This window comes from Lacerta agilis, chromosome 6 (genome assembly GCF_009819535.1).
Source record: "Lacerta agilis isolate rLacAgi1 chromosome 6, rLacAgi1.pri, whole genome shotgun sequence".
NCBI lineage: Eukaryota > Metazoa > Chordata > Lepidosauria > Squamata > Lacertidae > Lacerta > Lacerta agilis.
This window is the reverse complement of record NC_046317.1, coordinates 27,182,549-27,204,484: the sequence shown is the minus strand read 5'-3', so window position 1 is coordinate 27,204,484 and position 21,936 is coordinate 27,182,549. Positions and strand designations below refer to the sequence as shown.

The following is a 21,936-nucleotide window of genomic DNA, read 5'->3' as shown; positions in this document are numbered from 1 at the left end:
GCCTCTCAGGGTCGCCCCAACCAGTGAGGGAGCTGTGTGGCTTTGCCGGCAGCCTCCCCTTTCCCTGCATGCCCGCCAGCTGCACCCTGCCAACCATAAGGGCTGGCGGGCGTGCAGCTTCCCTCCCAAACTTCCTTGGGAGGAGAGCGATCCCCACAGAGGCTTAGGATGGAAGCTGCGCCCCACCAACCAGATGGCAGGCGGACGCGCAACTTCCCTCCCAAGCCTCTGCAGGGATCGCTCTCCTCCCGCGGAGGCTTGGGAGGGAAGCTGCACTCTCCTCCCGCGGAGGCTTGGGTGGGGCGCAACTTCACTCCCAAGCCTCTGCGCAGATTGCTCTCCCGCAGCGGCATGGGGGAGAGTTCCCCCCCCCCGATGGCTGGCAGTGCGCAGCTACGGCCATCCCAACACTATCCATGGTACTTTGGGGGCACTGTTAGGATAGTTGCACCCCGGCGCCGCATCTGCTAAAGATGGCCCTGCATTCATGGAAATCTGTTGTGCAAGAGGAGCTACGAGGCTGTTGCATACAGCTCTTGTAGGTCATCTACAAGATGGTGGAATTCTGATCCCAAAAGCCCAGTGCTCATACCTGTTATATTTTCTTAAGGCAAATAAGAGTGTTTCTTTTTAAGCTAGGTTTTTCTGTGAATTACTAGTGGAGCTGCTCTTCCTCTCCTCCTCAGTTTGTTTGGGGGATTATTATTATTTTTTTAAAGCCAAAGCGTGATATGGCGTGGTCATTTCGAAATGCATGATGTTGCTACTTTATCCCTGCTTTGCATCTTCTGCCGGTTTCAAACTTAGGCCGCATCCAAAAGAACCACAAGTTACAGCGTTTCTTCAGGGAAGCCAAGGGACATGCACCAAGCGGAAACAAAGCAGTAGGCCCGCCTCAAACCCTTTGCGGGCACAAACCCAACACCTTCGTGAATACCATGCTGAATGCACAATAATGGGTGCTGTTGTTTTTTTAAGATGTCTGGAGGGGCCCTCAATCTCACACACAAATGAAGCACCAGCTAAAGAAAAACAAACTCACACTTCACATAGCTTGGAGTGGTTTTGCATCGGAAGGCTCCCTCATGTGGTGGAAGCACTCCATGACTTAAGAGAAAGTGTAGACAGGAGACTGACTGGCAGAGTCCCACACTTGTTCCTGGCAGTTCTAGAATGGCTCTCTGGGACTCGTGGTCCTTTCCGACCAGGCAAGACAGATACTAGTGCTTCTAAGCCATCACTATGTATGCTTCAGGGCTGATATGTTGAGTGCACAGAAGAACATATTCGTTTAAAATCAGGGGTGGGGAACCTGTGGCCCTCTATGGACATCAAGTCCCGCCCTCCCTGATCACTGGCTGGGTGTGATGGAAGTCGGGAATCCAACATCTGAGGGAGGGCCGCATATCCCTCACCCCATTTATATGGGCCTCTTGTTCCACAGTCTGTTTTCGTGAGGGAAGAAATGAGCAAGCTCCTTGGCGGTGGATTGCCATACGCTAAACCAGGGTTTTCCCCCAAAACTTGGGTCTCCAGCTGTTTCTGGACTACAACTCCCATTGCCCCTAGCTAGCAGGGCCAGTGGTCAGGGATGATGGGAATTGTAGTCCCAAAAAACAGCCAGAGACCCAAGTTTGAGAAACCCCGAAAGTATGCCCTGTAAACAACTGCTAGGCTGAAACATCTGTTGATGCATTATTTGTGTGCTTTCCAACCTGAGATTGCAAAAAAATAAAATAAAAATAAAAATACATATAACAACATAATCAAATCCTTGCCATCCTGAATTGCAATTAATGTTAGATTATACGAAGCCAAAATAAAGGAAGTGTGTATACCTTGTGTCATCCCAGTCTGGGTAAACTCCAGTGAGGGACCCTCTGGAATCGGCAGAGTATTTGTAAACCACTAGCAGGCACTGTTTACAAAGATCTACTATTCGTTGGCAACACTGGATCTGATCGTCAGTCACCGCTTCTGTGCTTCTACTGAATATCGTCTCCCAGGAGCTCCTGTTGGCATGGAAACAGACATGACCTCATGTTTTCTGTCACAAATGGCAATCTAAAAGCTTTACTGCTCTACAGGAGAGATTTAGCCATGGAAGAAGGAAGAGGAATAATGCACGACCTTGCCCGTTTACGGTAAAGAGCCTACCCTATTTCACCAGCAGATGGTAGGAAATATAAAACACTAATGAGTAAGTTAACCTTCAGCTTTCGGGTGTGGGGGAAGGGAGAAGCCCACAAGCCAGTTGTTTGGCGAGCATCTCAAAGCTTCGATGGCAGAACCCCTTAGCGTCAGCACAAGATATGCCACGTCGACGTTGCTTTCATAAAATGCAAGATGAAATCAAGGGTTTGCGCAACCGCCTGAAGTCTCTGATGGAGCATCATGCCAGTTGCTAAACAAAAGCATGACTGGAATACAGTATACAATATAATTGGACAGCCATTATATTAGCTTATAAGGGGAACAACAACAGCAATGTTTTACTGGAATAAAAAAAAAAACAAGCCTAAATGTGATGTGTCTGTCAAGGATCCTTGTTGCTGAGTTGGATACTCAGGAGAAGCATCCAACTGGGTAAGCTTTGGTTGGTACAGGCCAGACATAAGAGCGGATGGCCCAGTTTTTGCTCAGTGAAGTTACGAAGCTTGCTCTTCTATTCTTACCAATGGATTTCCCAATATATTGGTCTGATACATGGACCAATAGATCCCAACTCTGGCTGCCTATTTTGGCATTAAGTGCTATTTAATAAATATGTGCATGAACTGATGTTTACCAGAGAGAGTTTATGTGCAAACATGCTTAGGGTTGCACGGCCGGTCTCTCCCACAAGATAATGTCCTCCACAGTTGCTTTTCCTTTGCCACTGGTGCTCTAAAGTGGATTGAAGGAAGATTTGGATCCTGCATATTCCCTCAACACATCCCTAAGAAGGCAGGGGAAATAAATATGCCAACCCCTGGAGCTGCCACACTTCTTTCCCGTCCAGCCACACATACATATGCCTCTCTTGCCCTAGCCAACATCTACTCTGCCTGCCACAGGGACAGAGCAGCAGGGATTCTGGTTGCAAAAGTTAAGGCAGCAAAGCAGTAAAAAAACACCCTAATCCGGGGGTGTGCAACCCGCGGCTCCGGAGCCGCATGCGGCTCTTTGACACTTTTGCCGCGGCTCCAGCATGCCCCCTTTCAATGCCCTTTCAATAATAATTAAATGGTTATCGGCAGCCTAAAAGAAAAAAAAAAGCTCTCCTAAAAAGCTCAACTACCGGTCTTTCTCCCCCTCCCAAAATCTAAATAACAATTGAGCTCTCCCGACCGGCAGCCGGCCACTGCGTGTGTTGCGCGAACTGAACCCATAAAAAACGGGGCATTCCTCATCCCCCAAAAAGGTCAACAACTTTGAGCTGGACTTCCAGCGAGGCAAAATGGCGCATGCCATGGAGCCGCGGAGCTCCTGAAAGCGGCCAGCGCTTTCGGAGCTACCGGACCGGCTCCCGAACTGTCAGAGCTGCTGCTGCCACCACACGAACCCCAGAGGCCGGGACTAACAACCCCGCGGCGCTCCGGAGGCCAAAGGAGGAAAGGGGAGACCCTGACCCCCCCTGCCACCCCCACAACTCCCGTCCCAAGGGAAAGACGGGAGGCCTCGGAAGAGGAACACTCATTGCCGCCATCGCAGCCGCTGCCGCTGCCATCTAATCGCCATCCCAAGGAGAGAAGAGGGACACCCAGGGAAGGTAAAACCTCTTCCCTGGTGCCCAGCCGCCGCGCAACCACCGCCAAAGAGGGGAGAGGTAGGCTGAAGAGGGCCACGAAGGGACACAGGCCCAAACTATTTTTAAAATATTTTTTATTACTAATTTTTCCCCCCAATATCTTTTCTTTTTTTCCCTCCCCCCCCCTCAAACCTGTTTTTTGCTTTTTTGCTTTTTGCCTTGCTCTCCCATCCCCCCTCTCTTTTTCTTCCTCCCCTCCTTTTTTAATCCAAGGGGTGAAATCCCACTTTTAAAACAAACAAACAAACAAACAAACGAAAAACAAACAAAACCCCCACAGCTGCTGCAGCCACTCTATTTGCATTTTTATTATTACCCTTTTCTCCCTCTATCCCCCCTTTTTCTTTTCTCTTCCCCTTTTGTTTTTGTTTTCAAAAAAAGGAAAAAGAAGAAAAATATTTCCCCCCTTTATTTTTATTTTTTTAACTACTACATATTTTTAATAGATATTCTCCCCACCCCACCCCACCCCCAATTTATATTTTCCCACCCCACTTTTCCATTCCCACCCCATCTGTTTTCTACCCTGTCTCTTCCTTTCTCTCTTTCCCTTTGTGTCCCTCCTTCTCCCTTTCTAAACCAAATCCCCCCCTTTTCTTTCTTTCTTAGTTCGCTTGCCAACCTATCTTAGAGGGGGAAGCCCTCTCTCCCACCCACCACACCCCCCCAAAACAACTTTGAGCTGAACCCAAAAACCGGGGGGAGATCACTGCTGAAAGTAGATCACAGTTTCTTGGGAGTTGGCCACCCCTGGTATAAGACATGTAACTAGAATAATTTTTTTTTAAAAACCAAGAAAATAATTGTAATAACTACTGTAATAAAGCACTGCTATAATTATATATAATTTCCCTAAAATTTTGGTTTCATTCGCCTTTCCATGCTGAAATGTCACAACCTGAACGACCATGGCTTGCCCCCCCCCCTAGTTTTGAACCTGGGTACGCCCCTGAGTCAATGCAAAAAGTAAGAACTTATTCTTGTTGTTTTTACTAATTATACTTTGCATTGGCTCCTATATGTTATTTATTATTATTGCATTAAGGTAAGAAACAATATATGCAGCGTTATATTTGTTTTAAATGTCGCAATGGTTTTGCGGCTCCCAGTTGTTGTTTTTTCCTTTGGAAACGGGTCCAAGTGGCTCTTTTTGTCTTAAAGGTTGCAGACCCCTGCCCTAATCTGTGCGGTCTCAGCTCAGACCATTAAATCAAACAGGACACAGATGCTGAGGAGTTCAAGGAGGTCCCATCCATCCTTATCAAAAGTTCTAAACCACCCATCACCATTCCAGGACCGGAAGAAAATTCTGAAAACAGTTAAGATTTAGTAAGGAACTCACTATGAGGAAAAAATTAAATAAATAATAATGGCGCTTTTAAGTTAAGGAAAGCCGTGACAGTTACAAGGTAATATATTGCTTCTTACCCTGAATTGCAGAAGCAGTTCCACAGACCTTGACCATGGCTCCATAGCAGGCGATTAAACACACGATTAAGGAGTCGGTACAAATGTAAACATTCAACATCTGAAACTCCCCAGACACGCTGCAGAACTGAGCGGGTGCTCGCTTTCACAATATCTAAAACCTGGAAAAAGGATTAAGATAAATAAATAAATTAAGGAATACTTTAAAACAAACAGACAGACAAAAAACCCAAAACTCGAGGGCAAATGTTGTGCCAGCAAGCCTCCAGGAATAAATACTTAAAATACCAACGACGAAAAGACAACGATGAAAGGGTAGGTTTTAAAATTTGACACATGGTTATGGCAAGTGCCTGCAATAGAAACAAATGAGATCATATCAAAATTTTGTTAGGTGTGTGAAGAATATTTTAACTCACCCATTTGTGAGGAGAATAACAAAAGTACTTTTTGCGGATGAGAAAAGGATATTCATAAGGAGGATGAACAGGTTTCGACAAACTCCGTACACTTTGATTTCTCTGAATTGTGTATCAAAACTTTCTGCACAACTAATCACTCCTACAAGGGGTGCTACCAGACTTACATAATTTGAGTGGTGAGCCAATTTACCATGTTTTGCTGAGATGTGTTTGGTTTTTTTCTTAAAGGATCGACTTCAAAGGAACCCCATTCTTCCTGTTTTTCAGCCTAAAGCAGCTAAACCCAGCACTGAGAAGCCTGGAATGTCATGAGGCCAATTCCCCCTCTGTCTCCAGAGCAGGTTTACAACTTTTACAAAACCTGAAATGCTTCTGTTGGCTGCATTTGCATGTTTGTTTGTTTTTAAATAAAGCAAGGAATGAACGTTCAGTTGAATTAATTCTGTGCTGCACTTTGCTTTGTTTTTAAAAAAGGCAAACAGCCTGTGCTTGACACAGAGAGGAAGGAATGAGATAACCAAGCAATTAATTAGCATTTAATTTTCTGATCATTTTAAGCACAGGTGAAAAATGGGCTCACCCCGCTGTCAAAATATATACTTCCGGTTCCTGTTTTCTGCTACTCGGGTACTGGGAGGAGGTCTCTTGGTGGGACAGAACCACAGCAATAGCCCCCAAACAGCAGCAGCACTGCTGCTTACTAGTAAGAGGAGGGAGAGGGAGGGGAGACGTCAGGGCTGCTTGAATGAATGAACCACTGCGAGGACCACATTGGCTCAGCCAAGGCATTCACACAGCCCCTACCTAACCCCATTTTCTCCTGGGAGGTGGCAGACGATGCTGCTGTCAGGAATGTATTGCTGTGGCTCGCCCCTCTGGGAGAACCACTCCTCTTCTGCACCTACCCTTAATTGCATTTTACAGACTGGCACTACAGTGCTTGTTTTCAAAGTTTCAATGCTGTCTTTCCATCTAAAATAGTGCCCACATCCAGTTTCACAGAAGGAAACGCACCCAAACCCTATATACTATTTTTTTAAAAACTAACCAACTGAACTGGGAATTTATTTCCGCTGTGTTTGGCTTATAAGAGAAGCTGGGGAGAAAAGAGCTGCTTGTATAAACTCTAATTTGCCTTCCCCTTTTTTGTGTGTGTTTCAACATGTACCACTCTGTCACTAAGCTCAATCCAATCTTTTCTGCCATTCAGCGTAGTTCTACCTCTTTTTCACAACCCAGCTAATAATGTAACTGTGGGCTGTAGGGCTGGTTTCTTGGACTAAGGTTGCAATGCCAAACCCGCTTACTTGGGAACAAGCACCAAAGAACTCAGTGGGACTTACTTCTGAGTAAACATCCATGGGATTGTTCTGTGAGTGGCATAGCAAGGCGCTTTAACGGCGGCGTGTGAACTTTTGCCACAGGAATCCACCCTGGGGATACATGCAGAGCTTGGGAAGATAAATTAAAACTCCCTTCACTTGAAATCAACTCACTTTGCCTTAAGACACTAGCTTCCTCATTTCAATTCATTTCAGTGTTGACTACAAGTCACTGACTCAGTTCTTGGCACAATTAACTTATCAATTCCAATCTTGTGTAAATGAGGGTTAGAGGTTCATAGACTAAACGCTGGACCAATAGCTTCCACTCAACATCAAAATGCGAAACCATAAGCATAAGATGATTGCAGGGACCATTCTGTGCCTCTAAGGCTAATTGCATATGAATTTAACTAAAGATTCTGAATTCAAGAGGAACTTATTTAGGAAGGCATTCAGCCAAAAAAAAGGGGGGGCTGGCAGGGGGGGGAAGGTACCGGTAAATTAGCACTTCTTAAACAGACCAATATAGATGGATGTCAGGATGCACGGAAGCAGGTAAGTTTATGTACAGTGTATAGGAATTAAGATTCACAAGGGGAAAGGCCACTGCACAATTTTTGCAATTGTATTTTCTATTGTGATCTCCACCTTCTGCAAAAAGAAAGGATATTTTGCCCTCCAAACATGAAAGATTGTAGAACAGCACACATATGTGTTTTATAACTACAATCTGCTGTCATTTATAAAAGAAAAAGAAAGAAGTAGTCCTTTTTTCCACTTTCCTGCAAATTGCAGATTACAGTCAAGCTGAAAGGTGCCGAAATCGGAATACAAAACACACCCCAAGGCAGGCTCACAGACCGCACTGTGCATCCTGCTCGTGCAGAACCTTCACTAGAACAATCTCTCCACATTAAAGCACCTACACAAGGAAGCCTTGCCCTTTTGATTCATCTCTATTTTTTTATTAATGGCAGGCAGATTGTGAGGCCTGCTTTGCACAGCCATTTTTTACAGGACTAAACCGTGGCTGATATAAACGGCTCTGCTTGTGAGTGGAAGGGATACAAAAGTCCTGAGATTCGCTTCCACAACGTTCACACGTACAGTACCTCCTATATGCAAGGACCAGGAGAAAACCCTCGCCAAACTATCCAAGCTTGCAAGATAACCTGCACATAGTTTTCTTGCTAAGGTGACCTGCTCAAGTAATGCCGCCATTTATCCAACTATGAATACTTTCCAATGTACTGCACCTTCGTACATCCCCTGGGCAATAATACATCATCTCCACCGTTGCATCCTTGGGAAAATGTGCACAGGCACATTCTCAGATTATGTACGTTGCCCAGCCCAGAAAATATGCAAAAGCCTGCTGGAGAATGCATGTGTTGAATCAGGAAATGTGCATAACGCCCTCTCCATTGACAAACAATGTGCATATTCTCCTCAATAATATGTGCATATTAGTCATTCAGCTCACCTTATCCCTAACACATAAACCAGCAGGTGATGGACCATTTAGTGCATCTGCCAGATCACTCTGCAGCCAGAGTGACTGCCTGCATTTTATATGCTATGCCACTACTAGCTACGCCCCTTAATTGAAATCTTTAAAAAAAAAAAGCCTTCGACTATATTTGTTACTGTCGCCTGCCCTTCTCCCCATCAGTTCCCTTCCCATATGGTGGCATATGGACAGGCCGGGCTTCTGTACTTTTGCGTCACGCTCGGAAAACCTTGGGCCTCAAGGTCAATGCGAAACCTTAAGTGATCTGTTTAACTGCATCCTTAAAAATGACTCTGATTGCTCAAAGAGGTTAGGATTAAACACACGGAGAAGCCTACGGCAAGGCACTGCTGCCAAAAGATGTCGAGAGCTCATCAGCGCTTCAGGTAATATTAGCCCCCTGAGTCATCAGGCATGTCTTTGCAAGCTGAACAAAGACACCCGCCATTTGCAGAAGTGCCATTTTTCTCCGTAATGACCTAGTATATCATCTTGACCCAGACTGTGTGCCTGGGGTACCACTTATACTTGTCAGTGGAAGAAAGCAGATACACTTACTGTTTGGGGGGAGGGTGTGTGTGTGTGTGCGCGCGCATGTGTATGTATGTATTCATCCTACAGGGAAAACACAGTCTACAGTGCTTTTAAGAACAGCCTTGCACTGGAGAAAACTGGATGGTTGAAAAAGTGCAATTCTGAAGAGCTATGCAAGAGGAAGCAGAACTACAGACTGCACAGGAATCAGTGCAATTAGTGAAATACTTCTAACCTAGTAATTCATAGAATCGTAGGGTTGGAAGGGACCCTGTGGATCTTCTAGTTCAACCCCCTGCAATGCAGGAATATGCAGCTGTCCCATCAGGGGATCGAACCTGCAACCTTGGTGTCATCAGCACCACGGTCTAACCAACTGAGCCATCCAGGCTGAGCCCCCCCCAAAAAAACCCTGTTGATGGTGACATTCCAGTTCCTTGGACCAGAGAACTACTTTTGGCTTCCATTACTACGGTATAAACCGTGGTTTGTTTCAACTCTTGTTAATAAGAACTAGTCAAGATTACACAGCGGTTTCAGGATCTAATTTGCTCACCAGCTAGAGTTGAAGCAAACCACAGTTTCCAGAGTTCAGGTGCCACAGGGAATAGTGTTGTAGAAGTATGATTTTGTTCAAAATAAAAACAGTCTCCTCGTTGTAGCTTTGTCAGAGGAAGGAAAGGGAAAGGCCTGTGAACGAGATGCTTATTGCGGATCATTCTTCTAGTGAGGCACCCTGGTTTCTTGCTACATCTGAACTGACCTATGGATTTGGCAACCTAAATGACCTTTTAAAATGGGCACAATACTTACTGCTTCTTACTGACCTTCAAGAATACCAAATTTTTAAAAGTTCAACTGAGATAAGACATTACCAGATAAATGACCAATGTAGTTAAGAATTCATTAAAAGTGTTATTTCTAATGGCTAACACACAGTGAGAGAAGTATGCACCACTCACCTTTCTCTGTTTTGCAGAGTCTAGTTTAATTAACCAATATGAAGCCACTTTTGATTTATGGTATTTCCAATTATCCATAATCTGTATAAAAGACCAAAAAATAAATAAAAATCAATTAGAATGATGTTATCTCTGAAGAAATCAAACTACTGCCATAGGTACAATGAGATGTTTCTCCATCGGTGCAACTACTCTAATGGGGACAAACGCCAGCCACCATAAAGCAAGGCAAACTGCAGCCTGTGAAAATAGTTTGAAAATAAGCCCATACGGTTAGGGCCAAACTGCATACCTCCTAATGCTTCCCATTTTTAAAACTGTTGCTTTGTAGCACACATTTGTGGACTGCACGGTGGGGTTTTTTTAACATATATAAAAAATACAGGGTGAGTCTTTTAAAAGAGGCCCCATGGAACATGTGTACTCTGTATCCACGGGGCCTCTTTTAAAGGACTCACCCTGTACAGTCATACCTCGAGTTGCGTACGCTCCATGTTGCGTATGTTCGACTTACGGACCTCGGGGACCCGGAAGTCCTTCCTGGAGCGCGCGTTCTGTCCACTTTGCGCATGCGCAGAAGTGCACACTTTGCACATGCGCAGAAGTGTTCTGTGCACTTTGTGCGTGCGCAGAAGCATTCGGCGCACTTTGCGCATGCACAGGAGCGCAAGAACGGACAAACTTCCGGGTTTTGCGGGGGGGCGTTCGTATTAAGAGCGTTCTGGAATGCGCTACGTAACACGGGGTACCACTGTACTTCGTAATACAGAAGCCTGTTAAGGATCTGCAGTTCTACCAAGTAGTATCTCAAGCTGTGCCACCAGATGGTGCAGAGAGTAACTGAGAAAGACTATGGGGGGTGGTTGAAAAAACTAGCCATACGGATGGTGGGTGAAGAAGGGAGAGGGATCATTTGAAATGTCCCAGTTTACAGGTCAAAGGGAAGGAAGAGCAAAAGGAAAACGAAAACAATACTGTTATGCTTATGGACCTTTTCTGCTGCTAAACAACAACAGGAGGAGTAAAAAGCCACTGAGTGAGAACAGCCTAGCAAGGTCGGGAACTAAACTTTTTTCCCCAGGTGTCAAAAAAAGGTTATTTATGCATGCCACTACTGTGGCCCGTGTTTCGTTAGCCCAAAAATGGAAAACGAGCAAGATCCCAACTAAAGAAGAATGGCAACTTAAGCTGATGGAATATGTCCAGCTTGCAGACTTAAGATATAGAATAAGAGAACAAGAAGAACATATGTTTAGAGAAGATTGGAAAATGTTTATTGAATATATGGGATAGAGTTGTGTACAGCTGAAAACACAGGCAGCATTAAGATAAATTCAACAGTGTAAATAAGTTTTGACGGATGCAATAATGGAATAATGAATGGTATAGTTTTTGTAAAATATGCAGGGATTTATGATATGTAAAATGAACCATGGACAGAGAAGAACGGAAGTCATAGATATTTTAAAGATGTAAAAAATGAGTACTTTAAATTGTAAAACAGAAAATTCAATAAAAATTATATACAAAACAAAAAAGGAACTAGACTTTCAAAAAGATGCCAACATCAGAAGAAGTGAACCGCAGTGGAGTACATTTGGCATTTTGCAGATCAATAGCCTTGGACCTGCTTTGTCAAAGGTATTAAGAAGTCTGGGAGGGGGGCAGATCTGATCAACTTGGTACCATCCTGTTAGCTCTCACTGCAATTTCTCCAGCACGTCAGCTGCCCGAACCCTGCCTTCCCCACAATCTTATGGGTAACATAGGGTGCACATAGGTATGGCCATAGCGGTTGCTGTTAAGGGTGGCACCTAGAGAAAAGTTCTCGCGGTCAGTTGTGAGTGTGGAAACGGCTGCATGTGTGCATGCAGCACGCATGCATGGTTTGATATCCAGCACGGGTAAGGAAATGGCACTGCTGCCGCTTCCACATGGAGGAAACTGTGTTGAACTGGCTTTTGGAGGGGCGGGTGCATCTAAGAGTCATTGTTTAACCACTGGCCCAAAGTCAGGATCTTCTTCTGCCAGAATCTCAAAAGGAAAAACCGTACGTGATCCAGATCTCCAAAGGTGTTTGAAGAACCAACCACGAAACATGGGAAGCTGCTTTATACCAGGTCAGGCTATCTGTCCATCTATGGGAAGCCAACATTTTGTTCTCCTGATGTTGTTGTTGGATGCAAACTCCTATAAGCCCAGTTAGTGTGGCCAATGGCCAGAGATAATGGGAGGACCAACTAACCTACACTGGTCAGTTCAAATGTCAAAAAATGTGTTATAAAAACGTGACACCAGAGGGCACTGTAGAGCAGTGATCCGCCATCAATGGGAAATTGCATTGAGAGCTATATTACAGGTCTTTTAAAGTGTTTTTTTTTTTCAGATCAGTGTAGATCCAGCTGTAGTCCAGTAATTATCTGGAGAGCACCACATTGCCTAAAATGAATCTGGCTCAAAGTTGTCTGCTCTGACAGGCAGCCTCTCAAGCAAACAAAAGTCTTTCCCATCCAATGATCTCCCCCCACACACACACACCAAGAGATGTGCCTAGCTTCGAAGCTACAGAGTTCCATATGACTCAGGCAAGTAAGCCAAGCTGTGTGGCCCAAGAAGAGGTTCATTAGGATTATTTTATTGTTTTGCTGTGTGTATTATTATGCTATGTACTATGTTTTTATTATTATTACACTGTGTGAATTATGTTCTTAATACTGTACACTGCCCTGGGGGGGGGGTCTTTGGATAAAGGGCAGGATATAAATTGTACCCCTCCCCCCCAAAAAAAATTGTCCTGGAGAAAATTCCTTTCCAACGTCAAATCGTGATTTCAGCAATAATAATAATACTTTATTGCAGCTATAAGCTCATACATAAATAGACACGCAAATCATACCTGTCTTACAATCCATACAAAAACAGCTAAAATAATTGCATTAAAATAAGAATAATAACATAAAATATTTACAATCAGGAGAAATAAATATAAATTCAACCTATGATACTATCAGGAGTTATAGGCCCAAAGGGGGTGGAAAAGAACCATTAGGATTCCTGTAATAGGCCATTTCGCCTCTTATAGTTCAAAACCGAAGTCAGATACCTTGCCACTTGCAAGGTTACTGTTGGATTAGAATCCTGGAGTAAAAGGGTAAGCTGGATCTCTACTGGAAGTCCAGAGAATTTTTGGACCAGTGGGCTCAACAAATTTCTCCTGACATCACTGTATAAAGGGCAGATAAAAACAATATGCAGGAGGGATTCCCTCGACAACTCATCACACGAGCATAAATCTGATACACGGCCCCTAGAGAATCTATGTGACATGACCCCGGAAGGAAAGGCATTAAACCTTGCCTTAATAAATGCAAAACGATGTTTTGCAGTAGTAAGGGATGAGAAGTAAGATGGGAGATACTGCGTAGATGTAATACCCAAATGCCGAGGGGAACATACTCCCCCTCCCAACATATGATTATGCTGCAGTTCGATATCGTCTAGTCTCAAGTTGATAAGTTTTTTTGCGGAAATCAATTCTAAATTCAGGACTTCAGATGGAGAAATTCCAATCTGCAGAAGTTTGGCATGGATCTTGCTAGCCCAAGGACTAGCAAATTCGTCCCGCCATAGGCATTGAGCTAGATAATGATCAGGAAGTCTATGCCAGAGTGTTAACCAAAAATTTAGAGTTCGTTTCCATATCAGTGTTTCTATTGATGGAATTTTCAATTCTAGACGAATCGCCGCGTTACTCACGCAAGGGGGGAGTTTCAGAAGACGGCGCAAAAAATAGTTTTGGAGCGTCTCAAGGGATGTAAATTTGGCCATAGCAGCCCATAGTGGTGCCGCATATGAAAGTATAGCGGCTACTTTTGCTTTAAACACCCTCAGTCCCGAGGGGACGTGCAAAGCCCCATCAGAAAAGTAAAACTGGAGAAGGGCATGTGACATTGTTTTGGCCTTATTAAGAAGATACTGAATATGGGACGTCCATCGTAAATTTTGTTGGAAATATATGCCCAGATATTGAAATTTGGATACTTGCTCTACTGTCTCACCATCCAGCTTCCATTTATACAATTTTCGGGATTTAGAAAAGATCATCACCTTCGATTTAGAGTGGTTTATAACTAACTGATTTGCTTGGCAATAAGCAGCAAAAATCCTCAGTGCTCTGTTGAGTCCAACTCGCGAGAAGGAAAGAATCACAGCATCGTCCGCATACAAAAGTAAAGGACATCGGTAATCCGCAAGGCGGGGGGCGTGGATTTTATCCTGTGACTCGATTAAGGGATTTCTCATGTCACTTATAAACAAATTAAACAGATAAGGGGCTAAGATATCACCTTGACGAACACCCTTATTTATAGGTACTGGGTTCGTAAGTTCTCCTGCCAGGGTTAATCTTACTCTGGCCACAGAGCCCTCGTGTAGTTGGATCAACAGCCATAAGAGTCTTCTATCTATTCCCCAGGTCGCAAGCTTCTTCCAAAGGATGTTTCTGGGAATACTGTCAAAAGCTGCCCTCAAGTCAATAAATGCAGCACATAAATAGCCCCGCGTGTTGGAGGAGTATTTCATGGCTAGATGGTGGAGGATTATAGCGTGGTCCGTTGTAGAGCGGTTAGGTCTGAATCCAGCTTGTTCATGGCCAATTAAATTTAGCTCTTCGGACCACTGCGTCAATTTAGACAACAAAAAGCGGGCATATATCTTCCCAATTATTGAAAGAAGGCTGATATTACGATAGTTCCCCGGGTTCGCGGTGGAACCTTTTTTATGTATTGGAATGATAATCGCCTCCTTCCACGACTTGGGGATGAGGCCCGTGGTGTTTATTGCATCAAAGACTTTGGCCAGGGTTCCGGCCCACCATTCAGGATGAGACTTTATGGCCTCTGCTGGCACTAAATCCGGCCCAGGAGCCTTGCCCATTTTCAATTGGACTATCAAATCTTTTATTTCTCCTGGATCGGTAGGAGGCCAAATAGGTAGGTGGTTAGACAAGTACTCCAAGCAGGAAGAAGAGGGTTCATCAGCATGAGCAAAGCATTTTCTCAAAAACTGTTCCCATATAGGTGCTGGGATAACAGTCAAGGGATATTTTCTGTTTCCTCTGTTGATTAGCGACCAAAACTCGCGAGATCTATTCGCTTTAGATGCTGCGATTAGAGCTTGCCAACGGTTCGATTGCCATGTACGTTTAGCCTTTATCTGGGCCTGTTTATAGGCCTGCTTGGCTTGGAAATATATAGTTGGCAAGGAGGAAGCACCTGAAATCTTGTATTCATTGTAGACTGAGCGCAAATGGGATCTAGCTTGTTTGCACTGCGAATCATACCAGGGAGCACCAGATTTGAACTGAGCATGATTAGCAGCTTGGGATGGTGATGTAAAGAAGGCAGAGAGATCCACCATAAAATGATTGAACATCCCCAATAACTCATTAGGGTCATGGGGGATCGCAACTAAATGAGTTAATTGCACACTGCTTCTTTTTTGGAAAAGGTTCGGGTACATTTGGGCATGAGCCTTAGACCACTTTATTCCTCTTACATTGGACGCTGCGTTGGTTTCTAATCGGGTTGGATGGCTGAGCTCAAGTGCCTGCCAGTCTAAGTCAAACATAGCGACAAGTGGAAGGTGATCACTTGATTGAATATTGTCAACCTTAAAGGAGAGGGCTCTCGAGACCAGCTCTCTCGAGGCTAAAAGATAGTCTAATACGCTATTTGACTTTATACCTAGGTGGGTATACTCCCCCGGTACATCAGGAGGGCAGCAACCATTCAGGGGCACTAGATTTAGGCGGATAGCCATTTGATAAAGGAGTACTCCAGCTTCGTTTACTTTAGAGTCTTTTGAGACTCTCCCTAAGGCAAGTCTCATGTCATAATTATCGAGGCATGGAGCAATCCACCATTTGGCTTTGGTTAAGTCATCCCAATTCGCTGCTATACGTGCATTAAAGTCCCCACCAATTATATATTGGATATTGGGAAATTTAACTTGGCATGATATTAGATGATCTTCTAATATTTCCCATCTGGCACGAAGTTCGGGGGACGAACCCCCTGGCGGGAGGTAAACATTAGAGATTAACAGTGAAACTTTCCCCCCCGACAACAGCCCAGATAAGACATATGGGGAGGCAGTCAAAACTAATGAGAGTTTGAAATGCAACTTCAGTGAGATACCAATTACTAGGCCACCTTTTGGCCGTCCTCCTTTCAGGGAAGGACAAGCAGGAAGAGATAACAGGTCAAATCCGTTTATGACAATTTCACCCTCCTCCCAAGTTTCTTGTAATATAATAATGTGAAACGAGCTAATATACGCCTGGAATTCAGGGTCATTTTTTTTCTTACGCCAGCCAGCGATGTTCCAACAGAGGATCGATAATGGTGGTTTTCTGAGTCGTCCAGCTAACTGTCATTTGAGTTTTTGTGGGGGACTCTTGTGCGGTATGGACGCTCCCATAAAAAAGTCAGTTATTTTTCTCTGCTGAAAATGTTCACCCTGACGTGATGAGTCAATTACTCTAATAGAGGCAGGGTGTAACACATTCAAACCGCGAAGTCCAGGATTTTTTAAGGGCGGAAGGGAGTTAGCATCCTGAAGAGTAGAGGTGGACTTTGGCGTTATTATTTGCTGTTGGACCCCACTAGGCTCTGAGGCAACTCCTGCCCGGTCAGCTGAAGCCATCCTCATTAGGGATCTAACAGGTAAACTTGAAGTCATTTGATTTATACGACCTGCTGGGTCTTCAATCCACTCTGAGGTGGCTCTCGACACTATATTGTCTTCCTCATGTTGGGTTATTGGTAAACAAAGATGTGCTGGGGAAGCCAGACTTGGAGCGGCCGCTGCTGCCTCGGTTCTTGAGTGGTCATCGCTATATGATGATTCCAATTCCGGCATGGAGGGGTGGGAAGGCAATGATTTATCCAGGAGGGAGTTATCCTGAGTTCCGTTCTTTGAAAGATTAATCAAGGGGGGAGCAGATAAGTCTATTAGCAGCAAAGATGAGTCACCAGCTTGAAGGGGAGGAGAAGGGTCTGCTTCCTGAAGCGTGACCTTCCCCTCCAATGCAGAAGTCACCTTGTGTGGCGGCGGGCATTGGGAAGTTGTTGCTTCCACCTCCATGGGGCATGGCACCGGTGAACTAGAATGAACGTTGTTCATAAAAGCTCCGTTACCAGCAATATTTAGGAGCTGAGATTTAAGTAAGTCCAGCCTATTAATAATTTCTTGTTGCTCCAACGCTGGTAGCCCTCCAAAGGAGGCGATAAGCTCTCTTTCCTCTGGAGGTGTCAAGGAGTTATTGGCACACTCATAGTATTTAACTGAAGGAGAGGAGGTATTATGGGTCTGGCCCTGACTCAGGGCATCCAACCCATCCTTCATTTGTGGCACAGAGCATGATGGCCATACGGTCTCCTTAGTTAATCCTCCAGATAGAAGAGGTCTAATCATGGAATCCATAAAGACCCTTGTAGGAAAGATGCCATGACTATTCAAAAATACTTTCTGCCTAACAATAAGAGACGGTATTCTTGCAGAGTGAAAAGCAAGCATCATTCTCTGATATCTGTTCTGATGGACTAAGGGAAGCACAGCACAGAGATCTATTTGCGATGCCTTGAGTTTTAGAAGCCTCCTAAGGAGCTCTTTGGCCCCATAACGAGTTGACCATCTTGGGTCCCTATCCCAAATGGTTAGGCAAATTTTCTTTGAATGTAAAGTCAGAGATTGGCGGTTCAGTAAGGGATTAAGATTATATTTACAGATATCCGCTTGCTCAGTGAATGGTGGAGCTTTTTGCCGACACCTTGGACCACCTACTGCCCCATCTAGAGCTGCTTGTGCTGGCATATCATCAAGTTTTTGATGGAGGCTATGCAGTTGTGAGGATAGGCCATCCATTCTCTTGAATATACAATTTAAGGTTCTAATTATTAGATGGAGTTGCTCACATCCAGTGCAATTAGCAGGTTCAGCTTCCAGCACATCCTTTGGATAGGGTCCATCCCCGTTAGTGCTACCATTAGCGTTTTCAATTTGTGGCGTGATAAGGACCTCCTCATCTTTTGATGTAGTTTCGAGGGCAGATAGGGGATTGAAACGATTTTGAGTTACTACCGAATAGGACCATTCCACAGGACAACTCCCACCATTAGGGGGGAGTAAATCTGTCCTTGATTGCTTAGTCCTCGGAGAGGCTAGTGCCTCGTCAGAGTCTCTTAGGCGTTTTCCGTAGCCCATAAATCAAATTTTGCAAGGGAACTATAATGGAGAAATCCTTAAATCTTCCTCACAGGAATACTGCCACTTCTCGTCTTTCCACATTCAGTAAGGCAGCGACAGCCTTGACAACGAATCCTTAACTCTTCTTGCCCTCCTTCCGGAGTGTCGGAGCTCCGTCAAACAAGCCAAGTAAGAAGAAAACAAAATAGCCCAATAAAACAATAAAAAAACCAGAACGGGGGCAGTGGAGAAATGCTAGAGCAGCTAGAGCAGCCAGTAAATCATTCAACTATAAGATAAGAATCCGGGAAGCTAAGAAAAACAAGTTAAATCTTCACATGAGGGCCGGCAAAGATACTTAACAACTATCTTCGTCGCCATCTTAACCCGGAAGCCCCCGATTTCAGCAAAACTCATTAAGCAGGATAGGTAAGGGCTGGAACAAAGTTTGCTTGGGGATCACAAAGCCCCTTGTTTCTCTGACCATGTTTACTGCCCAGTTGTTTTTCACTGTTATATTACACATACGCAGTAATGGCTATGAAGACAGTGTGGTGCAGAGACAGAGGATTCTGCTACTAAGTGGGTAGGGAACATGCCCCCCATTAAAGAGTGTCACCTTCTCCATCACCTTTGTAGCCTTGTCGGCAAATAAATACCCGGTTGCTTATAATTTCCCTTCTCCGATACTCACGTCTTCGAGTATTAATTCTGCGTCTTCGCTGATTTTCCCTGGGAACCGGATCTTCATACTATTGAAAATGACCAGTGTCTCCTTTGTGAGGGCCTCCTCTTGCTCTTTGGCTCTCTGTTGTCTTTCCGTCTGCCAAGAACAGAAGAGGGTGGGATTTCAGAGTCACGTGAGAAGCAGAGGTGAGGAATGCTTTTCTTGCTAATTTTCTGCTTAGAAGAACTGAGTGAGGAAATTTAAAACCAAAATATGTTTTTTGTAAAAAATGGGACTGCGGGGGGGGGGGTTATGCTACTGGAATTCAATGGATCTTGGGTTTTGCTGCCTTTTGTGTAAAAGAACCTTTGCAAACATGAATTTAAACACAGACACATTCCAGGAGGAGGAGGAGGAGGAGACTTCAGGCAAGGGCATGTTTGTATTGATCAGTACATTATAGTTCATAAAATGATTAATAATTTGGAAGATCTCTCTCTCTCGATCTCTCTGTGCTGTTTTTATGGATCTTAAAAGGGGCCTTTGATACAGCAAATGAAACATATAGAATCAGAAGTATATGATGCATCTGCGAGATTTCTAATGCTGAAGCAAGAGATCGTAACGAAGCAATATATAATACCGGACTTAACAACATGTTTTGTAGGTTGTGTGTACAGTAAAACGGCTCTGAAAACGATGCAGAATGTATTGCTTTGACATTAGCGTCTGCTTTGCTGGCATTTATATATTCCACAATATTTATAGCAGTGCCCTAACCACTTTCCTTCGGAGGTAAATTCAATTGATTTAACTGACACATGTTTCCAACTAAGTGTGTTTGGGATCATCACCTCAGTTTTTGCTGATCTGTGGAAGCGGTATTTAATCTAACAGCAACGACTCACTAAATCTATTTTATCTCACAATTCACAACATTTTATCTTTACCAAATGATTAGTTTTCCAGCAATCTAAAAAATAAAATTAAAAAATTGATTTTTTTTCATGCTGTTGGCCAGCTGCAGTACATTATTCTTAATTACACAACAATAATGTAAAACTATAAGCTCGCTGTCAGCATTTAGCCCTCCTACTCTGCAAGTGATTTTGTTCACATTATTAAAAGAAATACGTCTCTTGCTCTGTCAGATAAATAACACAGGCCTTAAGCAGGATCTCTCTACCAGAAGATGTAGCACTCCATTTAAAAAAAAAAAGAGTCACTAAATATTCATTTAAGTGGGCACTACATTTTCAGTACATCTTTACAGTGAAAGAAGGGCTCCATATAGGTGACAGACTTCATTTTAAAGCCTTGTTATACTCTCACCTAGAACCACGTTAATTCATGTGGAAAACCTCGGTCGGCGTAGAGATCGCTTTGGGTTACTTTTAACTTCAACTTTGCATAACAGAAGGTTGTTCTATTTTATTGTTGGTTGCGTTTATTTGCTGCAGTTGCAGGCCTCTGATTTTAGCAGTTTAAAGATGCAGGAACCAATTTCTGTTTTTTATCCTATCCTATAAGCCTCCATCAGGGTCCCATGGAACCATGAGGTCATAATAAAAATGTCAACGTACATACACGGCTACACAGAATAATAATAATAATAATAATAATAATAATAATAATAATAATAATTATTATTATTATTATTATTATTATTATTATTATTATTTATACCCCACCTGTCTGGCTGGGTTTCCCTAGCCACTCTGGGCGGCTTCCAACAGAATGTTAAAATACAATAATCTATTAAACATTAAAAGCTTCCCTAAACAGGGCTGTTTTCAGGTGTCTTCTAAAAGTCCGGTAGTTGTTTATCTTTTTGACATCGGGTGGGAGGGTGTTCCACAGGGCGGGTGCCACTACCGAGAAGGCCCTCTGCCTGGTTCCCTGTAACTTGGCTTCTTGCAGCGAGGGAACCACCAGAAAGCCCTCAGCACTGGACATCAGTGTCCGGGCAGAACGATGGGGGTGGAATGATTCAGTCACCTCACACATTTGTTCCCTCACCACAGCAAGCAGGAAGCCAGCCTCTGGAGAGTGAGAACAGCCTGCAAAACCTGGAGCTATAGATAGAATCACAGAAACTTAAGAGCTGGAAGGGACCCAAAGGTCATCTAGTCCAACCCCCTGCAATGCAAGGATCTCAGCTAAAGCATTCGGCTTTAGGTGATGATTCCCATCCCCTCTGCAGTCCCAAACCTGGGTTGAATACCAAAGCTCCACACTTGCTGGCCTCCAGCTCCACAATGTCATGTCCCTGTGGAGGAGGCTTTTGGAGCAAGGTCGTCTGTTTGCTGCAGCACCACGGATAGCTACTAGTGAGCAACTTGCTCCAGCTAAGGTTGGCAGCAAACTGATCTCCTTTGACCTTCTGTCTCCAATCCACCTCTTCTAGCCTCTGTCCCCTTGTAGAAAAGATAAGTCTCTTAAAGGGCCAACCCTCTGGTCTGAAGATGTTCTACATTCCATGGCCTCTATCCTGGTGCACTCCTTGTAGGAGTGTGGGAGACATGTGGTTCCTCAGGCCCACTGGAAGGTACCCAAGAGGCTCTGGCTCAAAAGGTTCCAGTGCTCTGGCAGCTGGTTCAGTGGGCTCCTGCCTGCCAGCTTCAGGTTCAGTGGCCCCCTGGTTACCAGTGTCATGGTTACTGCTGGGCACTGGAACCCGAACATTCCCTGTAGCTTCTTCATGGACCACTCTGGTAGAAGATGGCTTGAAGAAGATTGTGGGTGAGGGCAGTAAGAACATTTCTTTGCATGCAAATATCATTCATCTTGACTCATCCAACCTCCACACCGGTGTGGCTGTGCAGCCATTGAACAATTGAGTATGTTTATATGTACTGGTGTAAGAAACCACAGGAAAATATTCTGCCACATATATTATTAGGAAATTTGTAAAACACTGGGCTGTAAAACACATATAATGGTTGTTGGGAAGAGTTGGACGGATAAATGTCTCTTCTCATTCTCCTATTTTCATCAACATCATCTCTATAATCATCGTGATCTGTATTTGGTCATTTGGCTGTGCCTGAA

General features: G+C 44.1%; 1 protein-coding gene across 4 annotated transcripts in view; it reads right to left on the bottom strand.

The window, feature by feature from the left end:
• The window catches only part of TTLL7 (tubulin tyrosine ligase like 7), an 81,732-nt gene that overhangs the window by 10,513 nt on the left and 49,283 nt on the right, over nt 1-21,936 (bottom strand). For all 4 annotated transcript variants that reach the window (XM_033151711.1, XM_033151713.1, XM_033151712.1 and 1 more), the window contains 4 exons: nt 18,913-19,041; nt 9,972-10,052; nt 5,219-5,379; nt 1,839-2,012 (listed from right to left, as the gene is read on the bottom strand). In XM_033151711.1, coding sequence (XP_033007602.1) covers nt 1,839-2,012; nt 5,219-5,379; nt 9,972-10,052; nt 18,913-19,041 — 545 coding nt within the window. The remainder of the gene's footprint in view (nt 1-1,838; nt 2,013-5,218; nt 5,380-9,971; nt 10,053-18,912; nt 19,042-21,936) is intronic.